We start from the raw sequence: 26,878 nt of genomic DNA on the forward strand, positions 1-26,878 counted from the left end.
AAGAAAGTTTTTAAACATTAAATTTGGTGACAGTTTTTAAACTATTCAATGGATAACCTTAAATAATAATGGGCTGTTTATAAGTGTCACAAGCCCGTATTTTAAAAAATAATTTATAAAAAATGAGTTTATTTATAAGGAAATATAAACCAGGCGTAGTTTATAACACCCATATATTATGGCGCTTGAATTCAACTACAGCAGAAACTCAGAAACAGGGGGATGAAGATGAGGAATTTCGTGTACTGGATATATTACAGAAAAAGGGAAGGATACAGAGAAAAGTAGCTCGCAGAGCGGATGTACAACCAGATAGGTCGGAGAAAATGCCGACAGATCAGGTATGTTTTTTATAAAGCTCATAAAACCCCTAATTCCATGTGATATTCACGAAATCATTTGGTACTACTTTGACATTGTCGAAAGCAATTAATCTAAATTTAAAACATACTAAATGTTTTATTGTATGTACTAGAAATCACTCCCGATTTCATTTACGTTGATATATATTGTTATATTAACTATACTATTCCAATACAAGTTGTAATGCTATGGCGATTGTGAAGTAGAATATTTTATATATTTTTAAATACAATTAGGTCATTAAACAAGTGTACGGCTCACCTGATGGTAAGCGATTGTTGAAGCTTATAGATGCATGCACCATCAGAAGCATTGCAAATGTGTTGCCGATCTTAGCCCCAATTCCCCAGAAGCTCTGCTCACCAACAAGAACACAATACTGCTTGAAAGCACACCAAACATGAGATAGTACATAACAAATTGATTTTAACAAAGTATCATAAGGTACAAAGTGCAGCCATATTGTTGAAAAACGATCTCTTCCAGACAACGAGGGGCAGAGGAGATAGTATTTTGTCGGTGTAGGTGTATAAATTGTAACATAACATTTAAAGTCCGAAATAAATATGTAAATATAATAACTTATACTGTTTTGCGGTCACAAACCTGCCTGCCCAGCGTGCTGGATATGGGCAAAACACATTAGGTTGTGGAGGCCTATGGTCAGCAGTGGACTATGATAGGCTGAAATGATGATGATGGTGATACATAGTTTTTAATAAATCCAGATCCTATTATATCACTATTAAAATCTTTTAGTTTTATATATCTTATAATTTAATGTAAAGGTCATGTTTTTGTTACTTACTAACTGTGAAACTAAAGTGCAATTTAATAGCGTACTATTTATTCAAATCTTTCTATTAGTTTAGAGTATTTATATATATATCTATGTTTTTTACAAAGACAAAATATCATAGTCAAACATATATTATAATTAAAATGTTTCATCATTTAATATATATGTGTCCATTTTCCAGAATTGGGGCAACGTCTGGCCTGGCCCAAGATCTTTCCACCCGTCCTCTGTACCGCTACCAATCAGACAGGGCTACGTACCGAAAGGTCAAGCCCCACCAGGCAAAAAGGCAAACGCTGAACTTATGAAAATACCAAACTTCCTCCACCTCACACCACCAGTAATCAAAACTCAATGTGAAGCTATAAAACAGTTCTGCACGGAATGGCCAAAATTGCTAAATTCTGAAGAAGCTATTGAGAAACACTATCCAGTAGAAGTGATAACGTCAGATTACTGTCACGCTAGTCCAACTATCAGGAATCCGTTAGCTAGAATAGTGACTATGCGAGTCAAACTGTCAGATTTGAAGCTTGACTCGCGTGCAAAGGATAAGTTTTTAAGATTGGTCGGGGATAAGTATGACGAGAAAACTGACTTGGTAACTTTTACGGCAGATAGATGTCCGGTTAGAAAACAGAATTTGGACTATGTGAATTATTTATTGACGGCTTGCTATCACGAGTCATGGACGGTAGAAGATTGGGAAAAGGAAAAAACTTTAGAAGATATGGAGTATTATGATTTTGATGCCCATCCCTCGAAGAAGAATCTTGTCAATTGGTTCTTTAAGTCAAATAATAAGGAAAATAATTTGAGTGATGATGAGATTAGAAATTTTGATACATCGTCTATACCAAATGGTTTGGAGTATAAGAATGCGGTTTTGGAATTATTTAATGAGGGTGAAAGTGCTAAAACGTTGAAAAATTACGATGTCGCAGTTAGGAAATTGCTTGGGTTGCCAGAGAAGAAGGTAGTTGATTAATTGTAAATTTTAATAAATATTTATAGGTTGTATGTTGTGTTTTATTACAAGCTAGATGCCATAACGTCCTGTTTTGCGAAATTTAAGCAAGTGAAGTTAAATAATATTTAAAAAAAATTATTTGTCAATTTTTTGACTAATTTAATTTTTTCTTTTTTTTTTTCTTTATATATCTTCGTTAAAACCTACAACTGTAAGGGATTAGATTAGGTTGCTTAGTTCTATGTTTTATGCATTTGTTTAGTTAAGCTTTTCAATAGCACAAGAATCATATAATTCGTAAAAGTTTATCGATCATTTATACATAAATAACTATTTCTTTTTTTAAATAATAAACACCAATTTTTTTGTATACAAAAGTAAGCTGGTATAATACACTGTACATACATTGGTCATTTCATGAATACAGTATTTGCTTTTACTTCTTGAAAGAGAAATAAAAGCCTTTTTTCAATTTCAATCTCATAATTTTTACACTCCAATAAGTTTTATATATACAGAAAGCGATAAAATGGCAGTAAAAATGCTTTAGTATTACGCTCTTTTGTGAAGCAATATGGCGGTAAATTCGGCGGGTGTTTTTTTATTTAATTTTTTGTTTATCAATGTATTTGCTGATAGAAATGATTTTAGCGAAAGTAATTATGCACATTTAATAAATTTGTTCTGTAATGAGCTTAAGTAAAAATATATTTGAGACTTGTTACTTGATTTCAAATCGAAACATTTTAGAAAATATATGTTCGCCGAAAAGATTTTCTTTTGATCGCTAATTTAATTAGTTTTTAATTTAAATAACTTTAATTTTCGTAAGATAAAAAAAAATGTTTACAATATTACATAATTATTATTCTCTAATAAAAAAATTGTTTTATTTATTATTTTAATTTTAATTTAAAGATATTTTCAAGAAAGAACATTTTGTGTTCTGGCCGAATGGAACGATACCTTTTTACATAAATTCAAATCATTTCGGTAAGTATTAAAAAAGTATTTTAATGTCTTATGTTACAAGTATAATCAATTTTAAAGAATTTTTTATTATGTATGATATATGGAATATGTCGTTAGCACAGCCTACTGAGCTTGCTTACTGACGTAGCTGTATAAAAAACTCGGATAAACTTAACGATTACAGTACCTCATTATTTTTAAGTAGGTACTCACAAAAAGAAAAATTCTATAGAAGCGTCAGAGGCTATTTATCATCATGTTATCACTTACATTAAGTGGAACGGCGTCTGCAAATATCTTATTGTTATTATTTATACTAAAAATGTGTACTTAAGCTTATGTAATGCTTATGGCATACTTAAGTAAGCGGTTACCGTATCCTATTGACGCTTGCGAGACTAGAAGCATCGCCCGTTGACTCTCCCAAGCTCTGGGTACTTTACTCACCAAACGAATACAAGATTACTTGAGAGTAGTAATATACTTTGTTGAGGTACTTGTCAATCGGGCTGCTACAAATTTTGTTCAAGTTACATAATGGTGAAACAACACAAGGTGTGGCTTAGTAATAGACAGCGATGGGTTACTACTTACTTAAAAAGTAGAATTTAAGTATAATTTAAGACTATATAAAGGCTTAGGATGTATATTTTGTTCATCAGCTAAAGAACAATCTTTGGCGATAATGTCCACACTCTCAAACTTCATGATCAAGACCTGCCTCAAGTTCAAACCGGTTTTGTACGAACCTCCCCCTAACAGACACGTGATGGTCTTCGAGAACCCAATGGGAGTGAGAAGGTGTACCATCAGTACTGTGGGACATGCTAAAGAAGATGTTCATGTAAGTTTTGTCATAGGCAAGGGTTTTGAGCTCAATCTTTGGGCTTGTGTTATGGCTCAGATTTGTGCAGCGGTCTAGGATTAGGGATTTCTAGACTTTAGGAAGTGAAGTTTGTATATGTGTGCGAAATTAAGGCTTAGGATGTGCGCTTGAAAAGCTTTTGCATTTTTTGTTTCTAAATTTTGTCCCATGACCATATCGTTGAAAAAATCGAGTGAACTAGTCGTCTCTCTTTATTAAAATTTAACTGAGACCACTTGATTTTACAGCTAGATAAAGGCCTCTTCTCTTTCCTGCCTAATAAAAAATAAAAAAATAAAAATTAATCCGTCTCGCTATTTCATTACACGTTAATCAACTTTGTTATTATACGTTGTCACATTGGTCGCACTACGTGCTGTTACGACTTACGATTGATACCCTAGAACACACGGGCATTGCAAATATCTGATTAAAGCCTGTAAATATGTCATTTGTCTCTTCAAATACTTAATGTTTCCAGCGTATAACACTCGGCTACGATTGCCTTAAATCTCCGCAAATCGACATGCTCATCATGAAAGCCTTGGGATTTCCATTTGAGCACAACAGAGCGAGCCGGGACATTTTTATAAATATGCAGTTTGAAAATATAGAGCCAGGTAAGTTGGTGAAATTTATCTAAAGACTTATTTCGATATTATGTAGCCACATCTAGATATATTAGTGGTTGCCCAGCGGTCGAAATTCGACCATAAATAATTTAAATAACAAGTTTGAGCATTATTATGGTTCTGTTGTCAATGACTATACTCCTTTAATAATAAACAAAAGAGTATAAGTGTCTGTGTGTGTCAAATACACGGTAGTGTGTGTAATGTTTTTTATTTTTTATTTTTTTTTATTGATTTATTTTTAAGCATAATTAAAAAATATATCAGCATTCTGCACTCCTTTTCTATATTAAACTATAATGTGCGAAAATTTATACTTCTCCATCCGCGCAATTTTCGTAAAAAGGGGTACAAATTTTTGCTTTACGTATTAATATATGAATTTTCTAGTAGAGGCCTGACCCCAGTGATCTCTAAGAAGCGACCGTATAGAAAATCTCATAAACCCCATAAAAACATGTACAAATGCAGAAAAATTCTCACAGATCTCATAGCCTCCCATAACTCGATATGATATGTACCTATTTACATGAATATGACAAAATTGGTCTTAGGGGTTATCCATATATTACGTCACAAGAATTTCAAGCCCTTCCCCATCCTTGTCGCAGGACAAAAACGGGGGAGGGCTTGTCACATTTATGCGAACCCCCGTCCCCCTACTTAGTGTGACGTCACATATTTTACACTTTAATATTTCGTAAATAGGTATATAGTTCAAATATCATGTTTCAATACCAACAATTCAATATTTTATATTTTAAAATGTGATGTTACAAAATTTTCGTCGACCCCCTACATGTGACGTATTTTATAGATAGCCCCTTATCAACTATGCGTGTATAGTTTCAATTACACTAAGCATATATGTATATTACTGACATACTTGTTTTATTATATCTTTTTCCAATTTCACTTGAAATGTCAAAGATTATTTGTATTAGTTTTCTATTTAAATTCTATTCTTAATAAGAATTTAGTGTATTGTAATTAATATTTGAAATAATATTAATACTATAATTAAGAAGAATATCTTAGTTTTTGAAGTTTATCCCTTAAGAATCGAGTTTCATATAAGACCCCCGATACGAAAAAAAAACCGGTCACCAACCCGCCTGCCCAGCGTGGTGACTATGGGCAAAACACATGAGTTCACGTTATTTTTGGCGTAAACTTGTGGAGGCCTATGTCCAGCAGTGGACTGTATAGGCTGTAATGATGATACGAAAAACATATGAGGAGTAAAATCTACCGAACGAATGACCTCGTTACATTTCTCGTAGCGCCATCTATCGGAACCCTATTGAGCGTATCTTATATGGCGTTATTTGATTCTTTTATATACCATTTGATATGGTATTAATCTTTTTCTCAGACTAGTCAGCCTTTTTTGTGCCTATTTAGACAGACGATATGGAGTAAACTCCAGGCGTGCGTCGGAGCTGACACACACACACTTATTTTCGCCCAGCTCTGATCAAAGTATTGTTCATCGAGAAAGGCTTTCAAACTAAAATTACGAGCAGCCGCACTAGGGAAGTACTTTGACCTTACCTTACAAAAGATCAGAGCTAAGCAATACTGCTCACAGGTTGCGTTGTATTTCTGTAGTTAGTTAGGTAGACTGAATTCCTGTAGATTTAGAAATTGTGATGTCCCAAATAAATATTGTCTAAAAATGAATATTTTGAAGATTTTCTCCAACTCGAAAACATCGAATTTTCTTGAATTAGGGCAAATCAGTATATATCCTATTCAAAATTTGAAGCAAACCAATTGGAGAAGTACCTCGACCTTATCACATCCAAATCACACTGCTTTCAGATAGTATTGTGTTCCTATTATTAGTAAAGTAGCTAGAGCTCCTGGGAAGCTCCTGTACCAAAGATTATTTATGTCAAAAAAAAAAACAATAACGTGATATTTTTAGCAACTTTTTGACCACCTCCCTCTTGGTGACGTTTGGTGAATTTTGGGTAGTTTTATGTGCGAAGTAAATTATTGATGGATGATCCCTTATAATTTTGTATTATGTAGTATGATAATATAATATTTACTAACAATAAACAAATAATGTTTAAATGAGTAAGTTACGATTGTGGGGTTAGGCTAGTGTAACAAGTAAGTAAATAATAGCTTGACGTCATTATCAATGTAGGTTTATTTATATTTATATCAAAAGAGATGTTCACGAACGCTCTTATTAGAGTGTTTTGTTTTGTCGTTATCTCTTGATAGAGCGAAAGTACTCATTAATTTAATCTCGTACAAGTTTACGGGTGCGTATAGACTCCCTGCCAAAGAGCAATGGAATGGAGTCTTTTAAACCTAAAACGCATAGACAAATAAAGAAACAGAGATATAAGGAAACAATTAAAGGTAATTAGATGCTCTAAACCACTGCGAAATAAAGTGGAGATGGGGAGGCCACGTAGCACGTATGAACTTATATAGATGGTCCAACAAAGTAGATCACTGGCCTGTCCCGTTTGGGAAAAGGAAACAGCGTTGATCCCTGATAAATGGCTTGATGAGATTAAAAAGATAGGAGACAGCTGCCCTATGGAAAAAATCTCATAGAACATGGTCAAATGCAGACCAGATACTCATACAGGGTTATGAGAGTCTATGAGATCTGATAGATTCTTATAATTCGGTATGAGAATTTGGTCTGCATTTGTCCATGTTTTATGAGATTTTTTCCATAGGGTGGACGTTAAAAGATAGAAAGCTTTAGAGTAAAATGGAGAAGGCCTTTACTCGAAAAGATATCCTTAATAAAGAAAAAATTACTTTATTGCACTAAAAATAATGTACAGAAAATGACATATAAAGTTGATGGTAAAGGTGGATTTATCTCTAGAAGAGATCTCTTCCAGTCAACCAATGGTCATGAGAGAGAGTGTCATATAGCGGGGAACACAGTAGTAAATAACTGTAATATATTACATACTTACAAGTATAAATACATACACTTACATATACCCATATAGATATCATACATATACACATCACTACATACATACATACACACATAAATACAAATACATGATATAATATTATAGGAAATTATATACTTAAATATTCACTAAGTAGATGATTTTAAATTGACTTGAGAAATAAAATGCTTCTTTAATTAACGTTTGAAGGAAACAAGGGAAGGACTATTTTGAACGCTTTCTGGGAGTTTGTTCCACAGTAAATAGGCGCGTACCGCAATTGAATTCAGTTTGTATGTTAAGGACGAATTCATGGTTTATTATTACTATTATTATAGACTATTAGGATAAAACAGATTGTTGGCCCCTTTCACAGGTTGTGGATAACGTTATTTGACGGATGACGGTATCCAACAGATAAAAGTTTTTGATATATTAATCTTTTTTACCATCGAATTCCATATACCAGAGAATGTTTATGAGATACTAGCTGTACCCCGCGGTTTCACAATACCTATGCCTATAGCCTTCCTCGACAAATGGGCTGTCTAACACTAAAGGAATTTTTCAAATCGGACCAGTAGTTTCTGAGATTAGCGCGTCCAAACTAACAAACAAACAAACTCATCAGCTTTATAATCTTAATATATATAAATCTCGTGTCACAATGTTTGTCCTCAATGGACTCCTAAACCACTTAACCGATTATAATAAAATTCGCACACCATGTGCAGTTCGATCCAACTTGAAAGATAGGCTATATTTTATTTTGATATATTAATTATTATATTTAAGAAAAAAATAAAGAAGGCGGTACAAAGTTCGCCAGGTCAGCTAGTATTAGTATAAATTTCTATTCGCAAGTGTAAATATAAGAGTTGTAGATTATTAATTGAGAAGAGACAGGTTCTAAGGGCCTATTCTACTTCCTGTTCGTCCTCATTTTTTATACAACTAGGTTAGCAAATTTATAATTTTAATACAGATGTTTGCCGTGGTCTGGGTGTTTGTGCAGTCCTTGTGAGTCTCCCCACCGTGCCTCGAAGAGCACGTTAAGCCGTAGGTCCCGATTGTTATCATGTACACCTGATAGTTATCGTTACTCATAGTAGGGAATATATCCGCCAATCCGCATTGGAGCAGCGTGGTGGATTAAGCTCTGATCCTTCTCCTACACGGTGAAAGAGGCATATGCAGAGCAGTGGGATATTACAGACTGAAGCGTAGGTCAGCAAACAAGCGTACCATCAGCACCTACCACTTACGTGAGTCGTATGCTTGTTTGCTGACCTAGTATAAAAATAAATAATTTAAAACTATGTTTAAAAAAACCGCCTTCAATTAGTTAAAAGCAAAAAATATATAATAAAGATTTAATTTGAAACGTCTTCGTATGTAAACCTACTTACTAACTTTAATATAATGCTATTATTTATCTGTGCTTGCTACTGATAGGTTTCCCAACCCATTAAAAACCAATTAAACCAATTAAAAATTAATATTATAAACAGTTTCAATTAATACTGCTAAACTATTCTAACGAAATTCCTACTACGCTTAGATTGTTTTGTTCTGAACGAAGTCAAGGTAAGTGTTTCATTTGGGTTGAAATCGACTTCAAGTCCATCATAAGAACAAAAAAAAAAAATCATGTAGGTAAATCGATTTAGAAACCTCGGCGTAAACGATGTAGGTACATACATTAAAAATAATTGTGTTTGCTAGTAAACGGAAAAAAACGACTTCAATTACATCGACAAGTAATATACAACGTAGGTAGACAAAAAAATAGTCAAGTAAATATGCATTATCACAGATTACTCCAAAAGTTGTAATCAGATCTCGATGAAATTTAAATGTGACCATATGATCAACATCCTCGGTTTCCCTCGGTTTCTCTGGGATCCCATCATCAGATCCTGATTTCCTTATCATGATACCACACTTAGGATATATCCTTTCCAACAAGAAAAGAATTATCAAAATCGGTTAATAAACGACGAAGTTATCCTCGAACATATATAAATTTTTATATATATATATATATATATCGGTTAAAAAAGAACTATTTTGAAAATTCTTTTACCAGGAGACCGCTGCTTTATCACTGAGTGACATTGGTTGTATTTTAGCGGAAGAAAATGGAACAAAATCGTGTAATCCACGCGAGCGAAGTCGTAACGGAAAGCTATTACCTAAAAAGTAGGTTGATAAAACAATTTGAAATGTACAATCATCCTTGTAGTGCTAAATATTTAAGTACACGTAAATGTATAAATTTAGATATAAACTTATTGTTTTCAATATATAGCTACCTATAATATATCGGCTTTCATTTTTAACCGACTTCGGACTAACTAGGTACAACTAAGGCGAGGTTCTCAATTCGCCTATATTTTTTATCTGTGATCCCTCATAAAATTTCACTGGATGTACAGATTTTTAATGATACTTTTTTAATCGTAAGCTGGTGCTTATCATGCCCTCCCATTTCAATTTGTTCGAGATCTGACGATTACTTTCTGAATTATCTCTAATAATGTGTAATTAATTGATTTTTTATCGACTACCTACGTTGTATTACTTGTCGATGTAAATTAAAGACTAGTTTCTTTCGTTTGTGAGCAAATACAGTTATTACCTTATAGATATACTAGCGACCCGCCCCGGCTTCACACGGTTGCAAAAACTATCAGTGTTCCTCTATTATATTATGCATGTTTTATACATATAAACCTTCCTCTTCAATCACTCTATCTATTAAAAAAACTGCATCAAAATCCGTATAACGACAGAGAAAGCGACTTTTTTAACCGACTTCAAAAAAAGGAGAAGGTTACTCAATTCGACCGTATATATATATTTTTTTTATGTATGTTCGGGGATAACTTCTTCGTTTATGAACCGATTTTGATAATTCTTTTTTTATTGGAAAGGAGATATCCATAGTTTGGTACCATGATAAGGAAACCAGGATCTGATGATGGGATCCCAGAGAAATCGAGGGAAACTTTCAAAAATCGTAAGGGTGACTAGTAAATTTAATCATGTTTTCATTAAGTACTATAAAGCACTACTATTTAATAAAGGTCTGGAGTCGATCTGATGATGGAGAAGAAAGATAGTAGAGGAAACTCCTCAACAATTTATAGCAATTACCTGGTTTTTGAACTTAATTCGTTTCTATTGATGAGAACTTTGCACCTGTATGAGTTATAAGTGCCATTACAGTCTGATGATGGAGACAAAAGATAGTCGAGGGAACTCTTTAACGATTTATAGCAATTATCTGCTGTTTGAACTTAATTCGTTTCTATTGATGAGAACTTTGCACCTATATAGTTACAATTGCCATTACAGTCTGATGATGGAGACGAAAGATAGTCGAGGTAACTTTTCAACGATTTATAGCAATTACCTGCTGTGTGATCATCTGTGTCGCAGGACCAGGATTAATGATGGAGCCCATAAACACTCGAGGGAATTTCTCAACAATTTACAGCAGTTATCTTTTGCTGTTTGACGACCGCTTTGATATAATGGTGCATGTGCCGTGTCGGCGGCGCCTAAACACCGACGGTCGCGGGTTCTATTCCCGCTCGGAGTGGATATTTATGTTTATACAAATATTTATTTTCAGTTGTTAATCCTTGTGGTTCTTCCAACCTAGCCTCGGAGAACACGCTAGGCTGTCAGTCCCGGTTGTTATTACGTACACCTGATAGCGAACTTTACTCATAGTATGTCGACGCGTTAGCGCAGCGGTCACAGCACCGGCTGTTGCACTGGCGTTAGTGGGTTCAATCCCCGCGTACGACAGACATTTGTATTGGCCATATAGATGTTTGTCATGATCTGGGTGTTTGTGCTTGTGTATTGTGTATGTTTCCGAACCCCCGACATAAGAGAAAAAGCATCCTTGTTAGGTCTACCCATCACTAAAAATTGTAAAATAAAATAATTTTTAACAAAAAAAAACCGACTTCAAAAAGGAAACTAAAAAGTGAAAAATAAATTTACTTAGTACAAAGTAATTCGTATTTTGATTTAGTTAATCAGAAATGATTAAATAAATATTTTATAATTTTGAAGTTGGTGCCAAGTAAATACTACAACAACCTGGCTACAATAACAAATACAAACAACACACACACACAACTAACAAGTACAAAAAATATTATTAGATATGTCAAAACAATAACAGAATAATAACAGTATTCAAACTAATAGTCAATGAAACAAATTATGAAAGAAAACTGAATACAGCTTACGAGTAGATACTAGTAGTTATTGTTTTACTTCGCACCGACTTCAAAATTATAAAATATTTATTTAATAATTTCTGATTAACTAAATCAAAATACGAATTACTTTGTACTAAGTAAATTTATTTTTCACTTTTTAGTTTCCTTTTTGAAGTCGGTTTTTTTTGTTAAAAATTATTTTATTTTTACTATGTAGTGAAGATTCCAGCGCTCGCAGCGGAAGTTCTCAAAAGGAAAAAGGAAGCCCCGATTTTGAAATATTTTTCATTGGTGCTCCACTAGTATTAGTCCTAGCGTGATGGTATATAGCCTATAGCCTTCCTCAATAAATAGGCTATCTAACACTGAAAGAATTTTTCAAATCGGACCAGTAGCTTTTGAGATTAGCGCGCTCAAACAAACAAACAAACAAACTCTTCAGCTTTATAATATTAGTATAAATATCGTTTTGATAACCCAAATGTTCTTAGAAAGTAGGTAAAGTTAAACAAATCAACACGATAGTGTGTTCTACTGTAAAGTAATCAAGTGTAATAAATAATAATAATAATAAAAATTATCTTTATTTTACAACATAAAGAAATAAAACAAAAATTAATACATATAAATAAAGATGTTCACGGGCGGTCTTATCGCTAAGAGCGATTTCGTCCCGATAATCTTTGGGGTATTGGACAGGACATGTAGAAAATTAGAAGCGGCTGGGAGTGTACAAAGAGTTGAACTCAGAAAAAGGAGTAGTTTGGGAATAGGCAATGATAAAACGTATAAATAATATATAGACTTAAAATATAATTATTAAATATTTGTTTATTATCATTGGTACACACGTTCTTTCCGATTTTTGTCATTTTACGTCCTTTGTTAAAACAAGAGATAGATCCTTAGCAATAGGACTGCCTTTTGTACATTTATATATTTTATTATTGTTCTATTCTTTTTTTTCTGGATTAAAATTAATAATATTTGTGTTGTATTTGCTTATACTTTTCAAAATAGGCTCAATTTACAACTTAACGAGGGTCAATTTTACTGTAAACTTACGAGGTTTTAAATATCGCCACTACGCGATATTATATAATTAGGTACTTATAAATTTAATATTAATTATAATTTTTTTAATTTATTTAATTTATAACAAATTAGGTTAAATGTTATTTAAAAAACATTAACAGTAAAATTAGACAATAGAAATTACAAAAAAATATATAAATTGTATATTGGTATATTCATATATTTTTACCATAACAACACATTTTTTTTAAATATCATTTTAGCTGAAGAAACAAATTTTTGGCACAAGCTTTAGATCATAAAATAATAGTTACATAACATATACAGTATAACATTTAATCTCAATAACACAACTAAAAACAACACTTTCGTTTCTATTCTACAAAAAATAAAAATAGACTGGTTTTTTGGTAATAAATTCGAAAAAACTTGTTCAGACATTTATCAACAAGATTGAAACAAATTTCAAAATGACCTAGTTATAAGAAAGATATACAACAAAATTGGATATTTGATGAGTTTAATGAAATGTCTAGTAATCAGTATCTCAAAGTAAAAATAAATTGAAAAAGGTTTAAATGTAGAGGAATTACTATAATATAATGGTATGCTGATGCTTCAAATGATAAAACAAAACAAAAAAGAGTGTACGTATACGTAAAAAAAATTATTAAAAATAAATAAATTCGTCAGCATCGGACCACGACCTAGCGTTACTAGGTCGTCACAGGACTGTCAATTTGTAGTTTGTATAATAAAGCATGATGTTCAGCCCGTGGATGTTAATTTTAAATAAGAAAAAAAAATTACAGTAGAACTTTGTGCAAATGACATAAAGACATTACAGGAACAGCTGTAGGATCCTCCGGAGGCATACCGCAGGAACCTGCTATGTCCAAATGTGTGTATTTTATATTTTTATCTTCCAAGCCACCGACCTTGATAAGGAAGCCAGCAGCCAGCTGATGATTTCGGCATTTAGCGTCCGGATCAATTTGAACCAAATCGTCACCCTTACATTTACCATTATTGACGGCCAAGTCTTCCGATCTCACTATCGATACTTCAAAACCTTCCCCAACTCGCGAACCACTGAACTGTAACTTGGACGAGTGGTTGGTAGCTCTAGCGCTGTGGTTATCCATCGCTGCGGTGTAGCTTCCATAGCAGGCGCGCGCGTGGCCCGTCAGCGTTGCAATGGTATAAATATGGGGATTGAGTTCCTTTAATGCTAGTTCCGACATCTTGAATAGCGAATCGGCCATCGCGAATCTACCCTCAGCGTCCGTATTTGTTACTCTCACAAATTTCCCGCTCCGAGATATGATTAATTCATCACTAACGTACGAATCAGCACCAACGGAATTTCTACAAAGGCATAAAACTCCAACTACTTTCAGATGCGGTGGTTTTAAAATCGAGCAGGCTTTTAAGAAACCAGCAACAGCGGCAGCTCCTCCCTTATCTCTCGACATGCCGGCCATTCTGCCACTGATTTTGATGTCAGCACCACCAGTGTCGTATGTAACGCCTTTACCAACGAGTATTACTGTCTCTGTGACTCTGTTTGGATCAGAGGACTTGTATTCGATTTCCAAAACCCTTGCTTTGTGTCGGTCAACATGGCTCGCTGCTCTCGACACGGCTGCTAAAAGTGGATAATCAGTTTCAATAACACTTTCATCATCAATTACATTGACCGTTATATTACTGTCTTCAGCGAAGGAGTTCTTCACAAACTCAACTACCTTACACGGCGACATCCTTTCAGGATCGCCACCAGCTATGTCTCTAGTAAATATTCTTGATCTTTCCAAAGCTATTGCGTTTCTGACGATCCGTTCGAAGAGTTCCGTTTCTTTCTCCTCAGCGTGTAATCCGATTCTAATAAAATTCCTATTCTCCTGTTTTTCCCTGATCTGCAGTGGTACGTAAAATGCTTCCAGCGCTCCAAGAATGCACACCATTTGAGAATCTGGGAAGTTGACTACATTTTCTACAACCAGAAGTGGTTTCTTCATACCGGCGTCTAAAGCACGTGTCATACCTTTCTTAGCTGTTTCCATGATCACCTTTACATCGTGGTACGGTGTGATCTTACCTGTCGGCGCAAGAACCAAACGTCCACCGGAAACGTAATCACAATTCCAAACAGTTGGCACTTTGGACACATGCTTGTCCAGGCACGATATCTTGTCGACAAAACTGCTGATATGTCTTGGAAGACCGATATTCATTTCTTGAGGGTAAAGTATCACTATGACCCCATCGTAGTCCGTCGATTGCAGATTACTTTCAATGAAAATATTTTCATAAAGTTTAAACTCGTGACACAACATATCGATGCGAACGTCGAAGCACGTATGGTAGCGTTATCGAATGACTAAACATTTAAACAATATGAAATACATTTTAATTGTAATTATCATTGTTTTCTTGTGTAAATTATTTTTATCATTTATTTGCGCTATCTGATAGCAGATACGGCGTGGAGTTTCAACCGTGATATTAAACTGATAGACATTTAATAACAGTAGCTAATAATTGTTTTTTTTTTATGGATTCTCATTAGTAATACTAATTACTATTACTAATTAACTACATTTAGGGCCGGTTTCACCAGTGGTGGGTTAAGTTAACAGCGGAGACCTTAACTGCGGGTGTTCAACAAGCCTAGGACTGGTTTCTTCTCAATTTTTAGATTTATATTTGCAAATAGAAATATCTCATAATATTTAAGTTCAATGGTATAAAAGAATAATATTAAAAAAAAAACTTTTCTATTTTTGATACGACGGTCTCCGTCAAATAGCGTCACCATCCGATGAAACAAGATCTCATGCAGTGTTATCACATACATAGTATAAAACAAAGTCGCGTCCCGCTGTCTGTATGCTTAGATCTTTAAAACTACACAACGGATTTGATGCGGTTTTGTTTAGTAAATAGAGTGATTACAGAGTAAGGTTTGTATGTATAATACATGCATAATACACTCGTAGTAGATAAACACTGATAGTTTTAGAGGTTTACGAATGTGATCGTAAATAAAAACATTGTTTTGCGCTTACATTGCAAATATTTATTTATATTTTATATTTAGTATCAGCATTCCACATTTCCTCCCGTGCGAAGCCGGGGCGAGTTGCTATGATTTTTTTTAACCAATTATATAATAAATAATTGTGTTTACAGGCAAACGAAAAAAAACCGACTTCAATTATATCGACAAGTAATACAACGTAGGTAGACGAAAAAATAGTCAAGTAAATACGCATTATCAAAGATTATACTCCAAAAGTTGTAATCAGATCTTGATGAAATTTAAACGTAACCACATGATAAACATCGGCTTTTGATTAAATTAAAAATCATCAAAATCGGTACACCCAGTAAAAAGTTATGCAGATTTTCGAGAGTGTCATTCGATTTCTCTGGGATCCCATCATCAGATCCTGGTTTCCTTATCATGGTACCAAACTAGGAATATCTCCTTTCCAACAACAAAAAGAATGATCAAAATTGGTTCATAAACGACGGAGTTACCCCGGAACATACATAAAAAAATATACGGTCGAATTGAGTAACCTCCTCCTTTTTTTGAAGTCGGTTAAAAAACTTCGAGAAAAGGATGAGGTTTTCACATTTACTGTAATTTTTATGTCTTGGTTGTTCACCTCATAACTTTTTTTTGGTGATGATTTTTATGATTATTTGATGATTTAAAAGCTAGTACTTGTTATGTCTTTCCATTTATAATTTTTGGCACTATGGGTTTGCTCGCAAAAAAAGCAGATTACAATCTTAATCGTAGGTAATCGAAATTTTTTTTTCAGTATCACTAATTCGGTAAACAAGCGTACGGCTCACCTGATGGTAAGCGATTTTAAATATAGACCGACGTATTCGTATCAAGAAATAATATACGTAAAAACATTTCTCGAAGGGTAATTGTGTCAATATTCCCGTAACCGTGATTTACGCAGAATTACAGCTGCAAATAATTACGAGTTTCGTATTGTAAATATGTATGATACTGATAAAGTCACCATTTGTATTTGAGATAAACGTATTTTACATATTTATATTTAAAGTAAAACAATCACTGTCACCATATATACACTGTTTATAATCTTATATGTAAAATTCTCGTGTCACAATGTTAGTTACAATATCCTTCGAAATTCAAGGTGGGGTTAATAATATATATGTCAAAACAACGTTTTCGGGGTCAGCTAATAATATATAAAAATAACAAATAGTCGTAAGTTGTATGTTCCTAAGTTAAATGACCTTATACCTGTGGTATAGATAAAAGCCGACTGATATAACTACAAATTTATTTAAATAATACACATCTATATAATAATACGTGAAATAAAAACTTTGTACCTCCTTTTTACGAAAATTGTGCGAGGAGTATGAAATATCGCACACTAGTTACATAGAGGAGTGCAGAATGCTGTTTTTTTTTTTAATTATGCGTAAAAATATATTAAATCATTAAAAAAACATTACACACACTACCATGTATTTGACATACGCACACGTATATATACTCTTTTGTCTATTATTATAAACTAACTGTACCCGCGGCTGCACATACGTTAATTTGAAAAAAAATAGCCTATAGCCTTTCTAGGTAAATGAGCTATCTAACATAGAAAGAATTTTTCAAACTGGACCAATTGTTCCTGAGATTAGCGCATTTAAATAAACAAACAAACTCTTCAGCTTTACAATATTAGTATAGATGTACCTATATTCTTTGACGACAGAACCTTAATAATGTTCAAACTTGTAATTTAAAATAATTACGGTCGAATTTCGACCACTAGGGGACCACTAGTATAAATAAATACAAATTACAACCAAACTCGGGACGGAAACAATCAACAATAACACAATCTTTTGAGCAGATAATAGGGTGACTGCAAACTGTTCCAATAAGTTACAATATAACTAATCTAGTGAAGTAACAAACAAACAAGTAAACAAACTTTTCAGCTTTATACTATTAGTATAGACTAGCCCGCGACTTCATCCGCGGGGAAGTTAACTAGCCTTAGTTACTCCTTATTATACCAACTATCCGCCGGTGAAAGTCCTGTCAAAATCTGTACAGCCGTTTCAGGGATTAGCCGAAACAAACACACAGAGAGACAGAAAAAAAAATGTTATTTGGTACCGTATATACAACCATATGCATTTAGTAAAAAACGGTTTTTATATGGTTTTATTGTTTCAGGTTCTATAATATTGTTTACGAAGGAGAAGATGTTACCGCCGGAACTTCGCGCTCTGCCTTACGACCTTGACAGTGTGATGCACTTTGGCGAACGAGATTACAGCAAAAACGGACATAGGACCTTTATAATAAAGGTACGCTCTAGCCTGTAACATCCCAAAGCTGGGTATAAGTCTCTTTCTCCATATCGAGACAAGGATAGTAGCTTAATCCGCCACGGTGCTCTAGTGCGGTGCTAGTTGTCTATGATAGCAACCGGCCCTGACAGCTTGATGTGCTCAAGGTAATAAAGGCTAGTTATTTTTATTTTGTGTCACTAGGTCGGCAAATAAGCATACGGCTCACCTGATGGTAAGCGATTACCGTAGCTTATAGACACCTGCAACACCAGAAGCATCGCAAGCGCGTTGCCGACCCAATCCCCAATCCGCCCAGGAGCTCTGGTCACCTTACCCACCAACAGGAACACAATACTGCTTGAAAACAGTATTATTTTGCTGTGATCTTCTGTAAGGCCGAGGTACTACCCCAGTCGGGCTGCTCCATATTTTGATCAGGAAATTCCTGCTGTGCCCTATCTCAGTGTAATGAACATAGCGCCCTCTAAAGGACATAAAGTGACGTACTAATTTTTTTGGCGTAGTTGGGGCTTAGATTTGAAATTTCATTATCTTGTTCTCTCTTACTAAATTTTTTATTGCAAAAGTTGATGGTGTTATTTTACGCAAAGTTATTCGCATGTATTTATTATACACGCGAATACCACAAACAATATTGCAACTGTCTCTCAACATAAATTTAAAGTCTTTATTAAAAAGTAATTAACAGATAAAGCGTATCATTCGGTGCATAATTACACAGTTGATAAAGAAGTGTGGACTTAGTGACGTTGTATTTATTTTATTTTATATATTTGTCTATATATATATACATATTTCATTCAAGATATTACCATTTTTTTAGTAAAACACAGTTTATATATTATTTTCAAAAGAGTAACTGTGGAGTTTCTTGTGGATTCTTATCATTAGCTTTCGAAAAAGGTTAATTTACTACTTTGATAATGTACAACATAATTAAATCTGCAGATACTGTGTTATATTCTTGTATGGTACAGTCTCTGGTTGAGTGAGAGATGACATGTGAGGAAAGGTTATGATACAATATAGGCAGGTACAGACTTCATTTGCAGCAAACAAATAAAAATTTCATTAGGAATCTGCATGAGGCAAATAACAATTACGTAATGAAGAAGGTAAATTAAGGAAGTTATTAGTTTGCAAGACAATCATATTGCTCAGTGTGCGTTTCTCTGTATAATATTCTTAAAACATCTATGAGTAAAATTAGCTTAAAAGAAAATATGTTTTTTTTATTTCAACGCAGAACGCAAAAACTAAGCAGAACCGCATTGGTCTATCGAAAACCGACCTCCAAAAGATAGAAATAGTATACGGCGATGAATGTAAGAATAGAGATCGCCGAGAAAAACTAGATTCCTGCAAATGGTTGCCGAAAGTGGAACCTCTTCAACAGAATGAGAGACGGAAAAGAGAAATAGAAAAGGTTCAGAGTCTTCGAATTAACCCTGAGATCACACCCCCACCCGAAAAAGCTTTAACTGAAGAACTTGAAGACCGTATCAAAGTATTAGCTATCGAAAACGAAGTACAAGATCTAATGGAACAAGTTCACAAAATAGCAGCAAAGGCACTAGAAAAGGCGAGAATGAAACACTGCAATGACACAAATGTAAGTCTAGAAGCGAATACAACAACTCATGACATGATAGAAGTTATTGAAGCAACAACTAATTATATAAGCTTTGTTGTGAACAAGGCACTTACAAATTTGACAATTTTCTGTGATAACAACAATTCTATAGATGCTTTCCAAAGAGTAAGATGCGGTTATGGAACTGGAAATAGGTGCCCAGTGAGTTATAAATCGACTAAATCAGGAGCAGTCAAATATTCTACGCAACATAGGCCATATATTATCCAATCGACGAAACACGATGGTAAAGGAAGAAAAATTCAGTATGATTCGTGGCTAAGATCTAGTAATGGTACAGAAGGTGCCAGAAGAAAACGAGATATTACAGAGAATGTTACACAGAATGTTACAGAGAATACAATTGCTAATCAAGATAAAGTAGAAGCTACTCTCCCAATTTTGAATACTACTTTAACAACGGTCGCTGTACAGAAAGTAGTTAATTTTGCACCTGTAAGAAGGTTTTATGAACGCGGTCCAAGGTATGAATCATACTTATTTTTCTTCAAAAATAATTCTTATTTATATCTTCTTTAAATCGAACATGGAATCTTATTGTTTAAGTGTGAAAAGAAATTTTAAAAGCGTTTGAAAATATCTATAATTTATTTAAAATTCTTTTTTTAATTTAATTAATGAGTAAGGCTAAAGTTACCTTCGTATTTAGTTTTAGTGCTTTCGTAAAAATATATACTGACATTAGACATTTGCTAACATGTTTTTTTTATTCGTTACCGCCAACCGAATTTACGATACACATTTTTATTGAAAAAAAAATTGAGGGGTATTTACTGAACGAATGACATAGTTACGTTGTTGTAAGCGCCATCTAACGAGATGGCATTATGATGTTTTCTAATAACGCCATCTATCGGAACCCAATAGGGCTACGATAGATGGCGTTATTTGATTCGTTTAGTTAGTTCGATAGTAATCTTTTTCGTAGACTAGTAAGCCTTTTTGTGCCTATTTCGACAGTCGATCTGCAGGAGTAAACTCCAGTCACGCGTCGGAGCTGACACGCACACTTTTTTTGTAATTTTAATAAATTATCTGTACATATTATTTATACTAAAACTTAATAACAAATTGAATTTTCATAATTTGTAATTTTAAGTAAGTTTACTTCCATAATTATTAATCTTTTAAGTTACTTCTATGAATTCCTTAAATCATGTGTTTTTAGGATTTATGGTAGTAAAGAGAAGCAACCAAAAGAATCTTCATCCAACTTATCCTTTGATAGAAAGGAGAAAAAAGCAATGTCAGAGGAAAGGTCTTTGAAGGTTGAATTTTTGGGTGACAAATATAAGGAAAAAAGAAGAGAGAAGTACAAAGAGAAGAAAAGAGAGACCATAGAAGAGGAGGAGGAAGAAGAAGAAGAAAGGTAACCATAGACTTTGGTTTTGTTTCAAGTTCTTCGTGGAAGGTTTTGTATGAATATGATACTAAAATTCTGGTTTTAACTAGATTTTAGATTAGTACTAACTAGTTTGATATTTTAACCAAGACCAAACTATAGGTGTCAGTCCAAGCCAAGATTGAGTTTAGGTAATTTATTAGTAGGGTCGTTAGCTAACTAAAATATGAATACTTTAGATTTTTTTAACAAAGATAATATTTACATAGGTTCGGTATATACATTGTGGTTTAGCTAAATGAACATGCTATTTGGTTACGGCAGTAAAGAATATAGCCACCCCTCTCTTCCTGTGAATGTCATAAGAGGCGACTAAGAGATAACACAGTTCCACTACCACCTTGGCACTTAAAAAGTCGAACGAGGACGGGAAAACCATCCAACTGTTGCTTTTCCAATACACAGGCCGAAGACGGGCAGCAGCGTCTTCGGTGCGACAAAGTCAGCCCTGCGGTCACCAACCCGCCTGCCCAGCGTGGTGACTATGAACAAAACATACGAGTTCGCGCCATTTTTGGCGCAAACTTGCGAAGGCATATGTTCAGCAGTGGACTGTTACAGGCTGAAGTGACAAAATAAACATATGTATGTCTGCGGTATCGAGTAATTAACGCTAATCTTGAAGCTTCATGAATCACAGAACGCTATACATTTACTTACCTTTCTCAAAGGTAAAAAAATGTCATCAAATAATAAAAAATTTCAGACCGAAAGTAAAAAAGTTGAAGAAAAAAGAAAGTAAAAGAATACAACGACCAGAAACAGTGAAACTATCCAAAGATAATAGGGAGTTTTATAAAGAAAGAATGTGGCCCGGTGGTGTCGTTAGATATGTTATCAAAGAAGATACCGGATGTAAGTATGAAAAATATATATCTTTAATACGTGAAGCAAAAACTTTGTACCCTTTCCATGAAAATTGCGAGCAAATAAATTAAATTGGAGTGTCTTTTTGTAATATTAAAATGGTTATTTTAATAACTATAAACTAATTTATATATTAGAGTTATTATCACAATCAAGATGGATTCATTGTTAATTATTAATGTAATCAGTCTCATAAACTTTGCTTCAGGATTATTATTTAATACTACTAAAATATAGTAAAGGTGTTACTATATTTAGCTTTATACCAAATGCATATAGATGTATACACGGTACTTATACCAAAATGACATTTTTTTAAACTTTTGTCTGTCTGTTTGTTTCTTCCGGCTAATCTCTGCAACAGCTGGACCGATTTTGACGGAACTTTCACAGGCAGATAGCTACTTTTATTTTTTGTATGTGTCTAATGTTATTAATCTAATTAGATAATTCTGATAACGTACGTGCGAGCCTGGAGGAAGTCAACAAGCTACTGAAGAAGAAGACCTGCGTTCGTCTCGAAGAAATCTCGGAGAGAGAGGGAGACAGGAAACATCGATATAGCGACTATCTCGTTCTAGACACCAGTCCGGACTACGTCACTGGGAGAGTTGGGGGTAAACAGGTACATATGAAATTATAAAGTAGAACTGTATAATTATATGAGGTAATATCGGATATTTTAAACACCTCGAAGTAATGCTAACGCGGTTCCGGGGTGTTGGTTACTAAAGCAAGAGAGGAGGGTTTTAGTGAGTAAAAATCCTACACTACCTACCAACAATAGCCAAAAGGTGTCTTTTGAAGATTTACCTCTTCTCTTTATAAAAAAAAAAATAAAAAAATATCGGATATTTTAAGAGTTCATTTGATTTTTTAACGCTCCATACTAAAAGAGAAAGAATTTAAAAGAACTTGCCATTAACCATAATTAATAATTGCGTTTGCTCGGAAAAGAAAAAAAAAACGAATTCGCTTTACATCGACAAGTAATACGAAGTAGAAAAAAAATAATCAATTAATTATTATGCATTACGCTTCAGCCTGTAATATCCCACTGTTGGGCATAGGCCTCTTTCCCTGTGTAGGAGAAGGATCAAAGATTAATCCACCACGCTGCTCCAATGCAGGTTGGCGGATATATTCCCGGCTATGAGTAACGATCGCTATCAGATGTACAGTAATACCCCGACTTACGCTACCTCGACTTACGCGAATTCGGAGTTACGCGATTTAATTTTCTCGTCTATTCGTTTTTTGTTTGACTCCCCCCACCCGCAATATTATTCGTTCAGTTTACAACAGGCACAGACGTGTAGTGCGGAATCGGCGCGTAGGTACATAAGTTACGATTTTGTGTTTTTTGGGAATCGACAGTCAGATCAATTACGAAAAGTACCCCGCAAAACTGTACCCCGACTTACGCGAATTCGACTTACGCGGATAGCGCTCAGTCCCACCTATCGCGTAAGTCCGGGGTATTACTGTTACAGAGATTACATTATGATAACAACCGGGACCGACGGCTTAAAGTGCTCTCCGAGGCACGCTGGGGAGATCCACAAGGACTGCACAAACACCCAGACCACGGCAAACACCTGTATGACCAATACAAATGTTTGTCATGTGCGGGGATCGAACCCGCAACCGCCAGCGCAACAGGTACAATCCATGGCTGTAACCGTTGCGCCAACAGCGGCGATTATTATGCATTATTAGGGATATGTTCTTACAATTTGCCAGATCTCGCTCAAATTTAAAAGAGATCACACGCCAAGCATCAGCTTTCACCACCCACCAAACAAACCACCCAATACAATGTTACGGAGTAAGGTAACACATATTAAAAATACAGACGTTTTAAGAACTTCTTCCTATTTTGTTGTCGGTTAAAAATGAATAAGTATAATTTTAACTTTAAAACAGTGATTTAAACCTATAGGCTACTATAGGCTACGGTAATCGCTTACCGTATAATCGTGAGCCGGACGCTTGTTTGCCGACTTAGTTATATATACATATATTATTTTAGCGGGACATCTTGACACAGGTAAAACACTTACTTAAAAGGATGTCCCAACAACGGTATCATGTTATGTAAACGTTTTTCTAAATAAATTATATATATATATATATATATATGAAAAAAAATTGTAAGAATAAAATCCAGAGCGTAAATCAGATCTGCGACCGCCGGTGTTTAGGCGCCCACACGGCACACGCATCACACTATAGCGTTGTCAATTACCGGTATAACTAATTATATTGAAATGCGGGTAGTATGAAAAATATCTTCACAAATGTAAAAAAGTAAGTTTTAAAAGGAAGAGATTACAATAGCGCTGACTGAGCGATTTTTTGCACATGTTGGATAAGTATGTTAAATATCCAGGATTTTCGCTATTTATTTCTTTTACAACAAATTTCAACGAACACCTACCTACGAAGTCACAGTACTATAAAAGCTAGTATTTTCTAAATATAGAGGACGTAAATGGCAAAATTTTAACTGACGTAATACCACAGATCACACCCAGTAAGTAATTCTAACTAAATCAATGATAATATTTTATCTGTACTTAATATTTTTTAGTTTTTAAAACGTTACAATAAATAAATAAATATCTTTGTTTGCTTGAAATATAGTTTGTGAGACATACTCGTACATACATATAGCTGTTGCAAATATTCTGCCTATTTTACACAATCAAATACTTTTTTATTGGACTAATACCCGACAAACTTTGATCTGTATTGAAAAAATATGTCAAATGCATGAAACTTAAAAAATCTACATAGGTACACCCCAAACACGTAGCGGTATTAAATGTACGTTACGACTTATATAATATAATTTATATCTACCAAATAAAAAAAAAAACGGTCGAACCGTTCGGAGGAGCGCGAAAACAAACACAGTTTCACGAGATTTTTATTTGATTCATATTTTTTTTAAATGTATATTTAGTAAGTCTTAGAATAGGTCGTAGGTTATATTTTATACTCCTATGGGATTATCGTATTCCTATCCGTATGGGATAATGTTTGTAAATGTTTGTCAAGGCAGCTAGTACTAATTAGATAAAATTTAATATTAGATGCAGTTAAAATTAATGAAGCGATTACACAATACGATTTTTAAAATGTTTCATTTAGTTCCTTATAATAAACGCAATAAGTTGTTAATTAACACCATAAACAATTTTATAATTGGTTAAACAATAATTGTGTTTACTCGCAAACGAAAAAAAAACCGACTTCAATTACATCGACGAGTAATACAACGTAGATCGACGACAATATAGTCAAGTAACTACGCGTTATCAAAAATTACTCAAAAAGTAGTTATCAGATCTCAATAAAATTTATATGTGACTACATGACAAACATCAGCTTTCGATTAAATTAAAAATTATTAAAATCGGTACTCCCAGTAAAAAGTTATTGCGGATTTTTAAGAGTTTCCCTCGATTTCTCTGGGATCCCATCATCAGATCCTGGTTTCCTTATCATGGTACTAAACCAGGGATATCTTCTTTCCAACAAAAAAAGAATTATCAAAATCGGTACACCCAGTAAAAAGTTATTGCGGATTTTCAAGTTGTCCTCGATTTCTCTGGGATCCCATCGTCAGATCCTGGTTTCCTTATCATGGTACTAAACTAGGGATATCTCCTTTCCAACAAAAAAAGAATTATCAAAATCGGTACATCCAGTAGAAAGTTATGCGGTATAATACAACGTAGATCGACGAAAAAAGCGTCAAGTAAAAACGCATTATTAGATATAACTCGAAAAGTAGTTGTTAGATCTCAAATAAATTTAAATGGGACCAATTGGCACACACCACCTTTCGATTAAAACAAAATTTGTCGAAATCGGTCCACACGGTCAAAAGTTCTGATGTAACACACATAAAAAAAAAATACAGTCGAATTGAGAACCTCCTCCTTTTTTGGAAGTCGGTTAAAAATGGCGGCAATTTCTTCGTAATTTTGATCAAAAATTTAAATCATTGATTATGATCACATTAATATTTCTATCGTACTGTGCGATAAAACTTTTTACAGCAAGGGTATTTAAATTTCTTTATATTTAATAAAATCTATTTATTTTTATTAACGCTTATGCAATATGAAAATAGGTTAATGAATTAATATTTTGTTATATAGGTATGATAGATCGTCTCAAACAAGGATAGCATTTAATTCATTGTGAGTTAGAAAGGAACAAAAAAGTTTGACGTCATAATTTTATTCGTCCTTTAATTGTACTCTGAGTGGTCATATAATTAAATTTTCCCCGATTTGGTAAAAAATATATAAAAATGGAAAAAAATTATATTAGTCTGTTAGTGTCTTTTAGTAACTATTTTTATAACAAAAAATAGTAGGAATTTTAACATTGCTCTTTATAAAATTTTAAATCTTACACGAGTTATCCAAAAAGTAGTATTTGTGAAATCTATAGATTATAAACTGAAATATTTAGATTATATAGGTATAATTATAGTTTTAATTACAATAAATTGGTATGTTTTGTTTAAAATATTATTTATTAATAATTTATAGTAATAAATAATTGATAATTTTTTTTATGGATTGTTTTTTTTTGTAACTCATGCTTATAACTATTGACTTTGTTAAGTAAAAACAAAATATGCATTAACATACATTCGCACACATTACATATAACTTAACATTTATTTGTTGTTTTACATTACACATTACATTCTGACTAGCCTGTTG

The 26,878-nt window shown here is 33.7% G+C and overlaps 3 protein-coding genes across 3 annotated transcripts in view; 2 read left to right on the plus strand and 1 right to left on the minus strand.

Moving 5' to 3' along the window:
• Positions 1–26: 26 nt before the first annotated feature.
• On the plus strand, positions 27–2,182 carry LOC123665976 (28S ribosomal protein S35, mitochondrial). The gene is made up of 2 exons (XM_045600194.1): positions 27–341; positions 1,344–2,182. Exons 1-2 carry the CDS (start codon positions 123–125, stop codon positions 2,148–2,150), a joined length of 1,026 nt encoding a protein of 341 aa, XP_045456150.1. The 5' UTR covers positions 27–122; the 3' UTR covers positions 2,151–2,182.
• Positions 2,183–3,688: 1,506 nt separating this feature from the next.
• The window catches only part of LOC123666063, a 31,720-nt gene continuing 8,530 nt past the window's right edge, over positions 3,689–26,878 (plus strand). The window contains exons 1-8 of the mRNA XM_045600271.1: positions 3,689–3,948; positions 4,451–4,589; positions 18,068–18,201; positions 19,454–20,325; positions 21,030–21,230; positions 21,366–21,394; positions 22,023–22,118; positions 22,577–22,755. Coding sequence (XP_045456227.1) covers positions 3,790–3,948; positions 4,451–4,589; positions 18,068–18,201; positions 19,454–20,325; positions 21,030–21,230; positions 21,366–21,394; positions 22,023–22,118; positions 22,577–22,755 — 1,809 coding nt within the window. The 5' untranslated portion in view covers positions 3,689–3,789. The remainder of the gene's footprint in view (positions 3,949–4,450; positions 4,590–18,067; positions 18,202–19,453; positions 20,326–21,029; positions 21,231–21,365; positions 21,395–22,022; positions 22,119–22,576; positions 22,756–26,878) is intronic.
• LOC123666159 (putative aminopeptidase W07G4.4) lies at positions 13,007–15,158 on the minus strand. Its single transcript, XM_045600364.1, has one exon. It carries the CDS (start codon positions 15,156–15,158, stop codon positions 13,626–13,628), a length of 1,533 nt encoding a protein of 510 aa, XP_045456320.1. The 3' UTR covers positions 13,007–13,625.

Source organism: Melitaea cinxia, chromosome 25 (assembly GCF_905220565.1).
Source record: "Melitaea cinxia chromosome 25, ilMelCinx1.1, whole genome shotgun sequence".
Classification (NCBI taxonomy): Eukaryota; Metazoa; Arthropoda; class Insecta; order Lepidoptera; family Nymphalidae; genus Melitaea; species Melitaea cinxia.

What these genes read in the sequence shown, in the direction of transcription:
- LOC123665976 (XM_045600194.1), top strand. Translation starts at nt 123, where the DNA reads ATGAGTTTATTTATAAGGAAATATAAACCAGGCGTAGTTTATAACACC. An exon ending in AGAAAATGCCGACAGATCAG is followed by an intron (nt 342 to 1,343) that starts GTATGTTTTTTA and finishes TCCATTTTCCAG; the next exon opens with AATTGGGGCAACGTCTGGCC.
- LOC123666159 (XM_045600364.1), bottom strand. Translation starts at nt 15,158, where the DNA reads ATGTTGTGTCACGAGTTTAAACTTTATGAAAATATTTTCATTGAAAGT.